Source organism: Gossypium hirsutum, chromosome A09 (assembly GCF_007990345.1).
Source record: "Gossypium hirsutum isolate 1008001.06 chromosome A09, Gossypium_hirsutum_v2.1, whole genome shotgun sequence".
Taxonomy (NCBI): Eukaryota; Viridiplantae; Streptophyta; class Magnoliopsida; order Malvales; family Malvaceae; genus Gossypium; species Gossypium hirsutum.
In genome coordinates this window covers 65,789,181-65,796,324 of record NC_053432.1, presented here as the reverse complement: position 1 = coordinate 65,796,324, position 7,144 = coordinate 65,789,181, and the positions used below count along the sequence as shown (strand labels likewise).

The 7,144-nt window shown below is 31.9% G+C and overlaps 1 protein-coding gene across 2 annotated transcripts; it reads right to left on the bottom strand.

Moving 5' to 3' along the window:
- Nucleotides 1–672: 672 nt before the first annotated feature.
- Nucleotides 673–2,584, bottom strand: LOC107889184 (capsanthin/capsorubin synthase, chromoplastic). 2 transcript variants are annotated; one of them, XM_016813544.2, is made up of 2 exons: nucleotides 2,035–2,565; nucleotides 673–1,779 (listed from the first exon to the last, which is right to left on the bottom strand). In XM_016813544.2, exons 1-2 carry the CDS (start codon nucleotides 2,347–2,349, stop codon nucleotides 856–858), a joined length of 1,239 nt encoding a protein of 412 aa, XP_016669033.1. In that variant the 5' UTR covers nucleotides 2,350–2,565; the 3' UTR covers nucleotides 673–855. The 2 variants fall into 2 exon arrangements, with proteins under 2 accessions (XP_016669033.1, XP_016669032.1); XM_016813543.2 differs by having other exon boundaries at nucleotides 673–2,584.
- Nucleotides 2,585–7,144: the final 4,560 nt, after the last annotated feature.

Genomic DNA, 7,144 nt, shown 5'->3' with positions numbered 1-7,144 from the left:
ATGAAAACAATCTGCTCTGAATTTAACTATAGATACTTCTCCACAAAATGTCTTCATTTTATAGGAAATTCTACACCGAATATGAAATATAATTTCAAAATGTTGAAAAATATTAGATAGGATAAGTAAAAAAAAAAAACCTTCTAACAAGAAGTGTTTTTCTGAAATGTTTTTAAAGAAAAAAAGACTAGATGGGAAGTGTGAATTTTATCTTGGAATTTCCAAATTTCTGAAATTTTATCTCGGGTTTCTCGATTTTAGGGTTAGTATTTAGGTTTAGTGGTGGTGAAGGTTTTAAGAAACGCATCGTAGGGATGGATTTAGCTGGGACAAAACACCTCCTCCAAAAACAATCTATTTCCTTACATTTCCAAAATAGGGACTAAATCACTAATTTTTCTTCAAAATCAGCATTTGTCCTTAAGTTTCCCTTCAATCAGTCCTTCCTCTCTTTTGAGAACCTTAATTGTATTACGTGTATAAAAAATGCTTTCTCTGGCTTTCATTTTTATTCATTTTTCGCGTAATTTTTTGACGTAAACTTTCGTTTTCAATTGAGTGAAAATAGATATTCAACACACGTTGAAGAAAAATATGTGGGTTACAATGGGAATAGCCTTGATAGTTTTGATGGTGATGATAATTTTGTATAAATTAAAATTTAATAACATATTCAAATTAAAAGTTATAATCAATTCATTCATAAAATTTTAGTATATTTTACATCAAAATTAAGCACTGAATGTGCTTAAAAGGTGATCCAGAGCATTCAAATAATTTCATACATTCCCACATAAGAAAGAAAGAAAAAGAAAGCATCAAAAATGGTGCACTCATTGATCAAATCTTCCATCACTAAATGACTTGGAGAGCTAGATTTCCCAACATTCGAACCAAAGGAACAGGGCATTTTGACATAATATCAAGCCTGGAAGAATTGGAGGCATGTCCGAACAAAGACAAGCTAAAAGAAGCAAATTCATGAAGAGACAGCCTTGAAGAGAGGAACCCATGCCAATAATATGGATCCAAATCAAAGAATGCTTCAAAGAAATTCCTTGTTCCCACTAAGTCAAGCTTCAGCAAAGTTTCCATGCCAAAACAGCAAAATTCTCTGCTAAGTCTCCTCTCAATCGGCCACAATCCGTTCCATACTTTATGGTACAGCGGTCTCCCTCGTATCATCCTTGTCGAACCAAGACATTCTGCAATAGCCTCCGCCACGAGTGGCGCTAACGCCATCGTCCGAGCCACCATGTACCCAGTCGATGGATGGACTACCCCAGAAATCCCACCTATAGCCATTACATTTTGAGGGATTCTAGGGAGAGGACCACCCATTGGAATCAAACACTTCTCATCTTCTATCACTTTCCTAACTCTAATTCCTAGATGCCTAAGCCTTGCTTCCATCCTTCTCTTGATCTCTGAATAAGATAGCACAGGTCGACTAACCAGAGAAGTCTCTTCCAAAAATATTAAGTTTGAATCGAATGGCATTGCATATAGAAACGTTGCTAACTTGGAGTTGTTAACCCGTAAATAAGGTTCGTTTCCTAAATGGGAATCTCTCCAATCCATGAGAACCATCTTATCCAAGTCAAAAGGATGACTATCAACCTCAGCAAAAATACCATGAGCAATTTGATACCCGTAGTTCCTAGGTTTATCATACTCTACGAAACTGCTACTGAAACCGCTAGCATCTACGATTAAGCTCGCCTTAAGCTCACTGCCATCATCGCACTGAATGGTAGACTCGAATTCCTCATGTTTCACCTGCCAAACCTTAGCTTTATGAAATTTAACAGAATTTGAGACACAATTCTCCAACAACTTTGTCTTGAGTATCTTCCTAGAGACCCTACCATAAGGCCGGTCTAAATACTTGGTCTTATGATCATCAATATAGACACAAGTCATAGGCCATATCTTGTCTAGACATTCCACCAGTCCTAAGCTCTCAAACTCATCCACCCACACTCCATAATTATTAGGCCAAAACGAAAGCGGTGAAGGATCCACACAACATACCTTGATTCCGTATTGGGATACTTGCTCGGCGAGCCGGAGGCCACCGGGTCCAGTGCCGATAATGATGACATCAAAGCACGGCCGATCCGAAGGGTTGAACCATGGAAGATCGGAATCTAAGCACCCAGGTTTCGACTCTGGTTTTAAGTGGAGGAAGTTACCAAACCTGCTGGTGTTGATCTCATGATGATGAGTCTTCCTTGATGTTGTTAAATGGGGTTTTGAAGAAGGAAGAGAAGCAGTGGGAGAAGGGAAGAGTGGTCGATCCTTGCTGGTTGTAAAAGCTGATAAAACTGGCCCAACCAAGGTTCCCATGAATCGGAGGAAAAGGGAAGCGGATACAGAGAGAAATGAAATGTTTTGTAACGTGCTGGAACAAGCGATAAATTTGGCATTTAATGAAGCATGTGATATACAATAGTTTATGTTGTCATGTTTTGGCCTCCATTATAAATGCCACTTACAGATGCTTCATCTGTGAGAGGTTTTTGGTTTTGGAGCATATGGGTTGGTTAGATAGAGTTGGAAATATGCAGTTTTGTAATGGTTGAATTAGGCAAATAATGGGGCGGCCAAAATTAGGCAAAGGAGAATTACGCGGCGGTGAATGATTGGATGCAAAGCTAGTGCCTTGTCGTTTTTTCATTTTGCTATGTCAGACAGCTTGGACCCTTTTCTACTTCCCACTTGAGAAGGTCATCTTTGATAAATTTGGAAGAAAATTTAAAAGAAAGAGAAATTAAATATTGAATTTAAAGTATAAAATATATTTGATATATTACAGAAAGAAAATTAAGTACAAAAAATACCTAAACAGTTTGATAAATATAAATTTCAAATTATAAAAATTATTATTCTTATTTTTTTAACATTTTACTTATATTAAACAAAACCAAATTCGAAATCATTTTTAATATAAATACAAAAGAACTGACATAAAATTTATTACAAAATTTAAACAATAACCAAGTAGATGAACTTAAATATTAAAATAAAAATAAAAGACCAGATCGACTGATTGAATCGAAAATCAATCGAGATATACATTTAGAAAAAATAATTAAATTGTTTAAACCACAGTCGATTTGTGAACTGTCACTAGACCTGTTCATGGGTCAGGCCCTAACAAAATTCTAGGCTCGTTTGATAGGCTCAGGTCCTGGCTAACAAATGGGTCTAATTTTTTGTCCAAACTTGACCCGAATTATAAATGCTAAATCCGGGTTTGACTTGGTTTGGCCCATATTAAAAATTTTTATATAAAAAAATTAAAAATATAATACATCAAAAATACTAAAATTATTAAAATAAATGTTTCCCAACAAATTGAAAATATATTTTTAAAAAATCTTTATACTTAAATAACACTAAGATACATGCAACTTAACAAACAAATGCATCTAAAATAGTAACAAAATTAATAATAAGACAAGAGTTATACAATATCCAAACAATAACAACAAAATAGTTGCAGTAAAACAGTGGAAAAATAACAACAAAATAGCATGGTCTTTTTTCCAAATTCGGGCTTGGTCCGGGCCAAAAAAACCTTACTCGAGGCTTGAAAACATGTTTTATTTTTACTCAAACCTATTTTTCGTACCTATATTTTTTTTCCAAATCCTTCTACTTTTTAAGCGGACCTTCATAACCCCGACTGTGGACTGGTTTAACAATGATCATGTTTTTATGTTTTTGGGCAAATTTTTTCATGGACATAAAAAAGCCGAACCATCTAAACTAAATCAACTAGTCCAAATTTTTTAAACACCACGGATCACCCAATTATTGTGTCCTTTTTTTTTGTCACTCAATTATCAATTTTTTTAATTTGGTCACCCAACTAATTAAGAGTGTTGGTTTTTTTGTCCATTTTTGTTCAGTATCGTTAAATCTCTGATGGGAGGGTAACGTGACAATTAAAAAATTAATATAATAAATTTAACCCTCAATTTTTACATATTCTATTGATTTAGTTATATTTTTAAAAAAATAACTCTCAAAATTTACAAAAAATCTCAATTTGATTCTCAAAATTTACCTTCCTCTTCTACTTCCCCCACGGCCACTACCATCGTTGCCTCCACCTCCACCTGTCTCCAAAAAAAAAACTTCCTTCTTTTTTTCTATTTGAACCTAAATTATCATTAAATAGTAGCATATTTATTCTTAGATATCAATATATAATTTTATTATAAAAACAATGAATATTTCTAAGATATATCTAGCAGTTCTCACCTCTCCATAAAGATCCAATTCTATTAATGCTTCTCAAACCCTTCTGCAAAAGGGCCATAATAAACCATATAAAAAACCAACAATTTATGATGTTATATAATAAAACGGGAATATTGAGTTTCCATCTAAATTGTAGAAAAATATAGTTATCAAACAAACAAAAAATAAGAGTAAAAGAGAGATGCTTTACTTGAAGTAACAGTAGAGACAATACTGTCGTGGTTATCGGTGGCGGTCGGGTGGCTGGTGATATTATGCTGGCAGGTGGGCTCGTTAGAAAGAGTGGGGTAATAGTCATAATTCATCGCTGTCGTCGGATTCCTTCTTCTTAAAGAGGATTTAAATGTTGATGATGCCACCATTGAAATATTCATGTTACAAATAAACAAAAAAAAAAGTGTTTTGGATCAATTATAAAGAGGTCCCTAACTTTAATAAAAAGTCAAAAAATACCACGTCTAACAATTCGTTAGTGGGTTAACGGATTTTTTAATGACAGTAACCAATTCAAACAATTATTTTAATTATAGTGATTAAATTGATAAAAAAAAAGCTAGAATAACCAAAATTGAAACAATGCTATTTTAGGGTGACTTACTAAACAAATTAATTTAGACATTGAGAAAACAATATTTTTTTCTCCTATCCAAGCTTAATCTCTAACTCGTCAACTACTTCAAATATTATATATAATATTATGATTACGACCTGAAATAACTTTTTTTATAATAAAAATATTCAAATATTATCATTCTGGTGCATATGTAAAAGATTTTAAAAGAATTAAAGTCTCAGTCCAAAAAATTTCTAATTAAAATAGTGAAAATATGGATAAAATTATTTCAAAGAGTATATTTTATCAAAAACATTAATTAGTTAATGTTGTAGAACTTGGTTTCTAAATTTTTTCCATTTTAGAACTTGGTTTAATATTGTAGAATTAATTAGTTAATATTTTATCAAAAACATTAATTAATTTATAGAATCTAAATTGCTTTTACAGAAATACGTCAAGTTCTTAAGATATTACCTGATAATGTATTTATTTTAACAGTAAAGATTCTTTTTAGAAAACCCTAGCTAGCTAGGTTAACCATAAATAGGTTGTTGACAAAAGCTTTGAAGGTTCCTTTTATTGAATTTCGACATTTCGCTTTCTTACTAGTTAGCTAACAAGCATGGGTACCAAATCTTGATTTCTGTTTCATAGCATGCAGCCCCTCTTCCCTTTTGCATGGTTTTGTTGGATAGAAATCGGTAATAGGTATCATAGAGTTAGAGAAGTGTTGAACTGAATCGCTAAAAAAAATTAATTGAATTGGCTAAAAATCAGTCTTCTTTTGAAAACCTTATTAGCTTTCTTTCATTGTTGGTTTTATATTCAATGGAATCGGAAGGCGGATACTAGAGATATTGAATGTATGTTGAAAGAGTGTTGATAGGGGTGCTTCGTGATTTGGTCATATCGTGGAGAAAATCAACTGAAGCACAAGTAAAGCAGAAACAGGAGAAACGCATGTTCACTTTCTTCAACACTTTGGTTCTAAGTAATAAAATTATAATGTTTTATTGATTGAATATAATAATGAAAAGGAATAAATCGTAAATTTATATATATTACAAACTTCTACCTAAATTTGTTTGAAAATATTTCACTAAATATTTAATTTTAAAATTATGTTTGAAATACAAAATATGATTCAAAAAATAATAATTACTAATTCATGTATAATATTACTTATTAAAAACTTGTTTTTAATATTAATAAATAAAGCTATCATAAATATTAAATATCAAATGTATTTAATATTAGTTACACATTTATTTATAAATAATTGCCTTATTTATAAATATTTTTCATTATTAAATATAATAATTTCAATTCCTCTCTCCTCATTATCTTTTATCATTTCCCTCTTCGTTGCTTTTTACTTTGTTCTTATCCCTATCCATATCTTTTTCTTCTCTACTTCCACAAACCCAGTTTTCCGACGAGTTCACCAGTATTTGCAGTCGTTGACCAATTTCTTTCACTCTCCAAAAACTACCACAAATAGATCTTCATCTTCTCTCTTTGATACTTTAATTATTTTCTCCTAAATCAACCTCTAAAATGGTAAATCTAATTTTAAAGAGAAAATAAAAATAAAAATATCAAAATTTCACTTCTATTTCTACCGGAGATCATCAATTGTTTTTAGATAATTGCATGTTCGTGTTCGAGGAAGATGCTGGTTTTATGGTCTTTTTTAAGTTTCACTTCTATGTCTCTTCTTATTTTCTGATTACATGTTTGTGTTTGAGAAAGATGTTAATTTTATGGTCTTTTTAAGCTTCACTTCTATCTCTTCTTATTTTTTTAGATAATTGCATGCTGATTTTTATGGTCTTTTTAAGTTTTCGCTGTTATGTCTCTTCTTATTTTTTAGATGATTGCATGTTTATGTTTGAGGAAGAGGCTGATTTTTATGGTCTTTTTAAGTTTCTATTTTTAATTTTCCCAGCAAGTTGTTCTCTGGCATTACTATCTCCGGTTCCCTCTCCCTACACGGTTTTCTGTTGGGTTTGTCCACTATTTTAAGTGGGGATAAAATTGTCAATGACTAACACCCGTACTAATCATTCTCAAGTCCCTTCAAAGAATGACTATTACGTCCTTGCATATAAGAAGGGAAGGATAGCCCATTCCACGGAATGGGATTCATTCCAACCTAACCTAAACCTATGCTTCAGTATAGAGAATGGAATGAGACCTGAATAGGAATCCTATTCAGGTGAAACAAATCTATTTAATAAAAGAAATGAGTGATTTATTAAAAGTTTGTTATTATTATTATTTTTGAGTTTACTAGTACAATTATAGATACAAGTA

Coding starts and splice junctions, on each gene's coding strand:
- LOC107889184 (XM_016813543.2), bottom strand. CDS start 2,349: ATGGGAACCTTGGTTGGGCCAGTTTTATCAGCTTTTACAACCAGCAAG.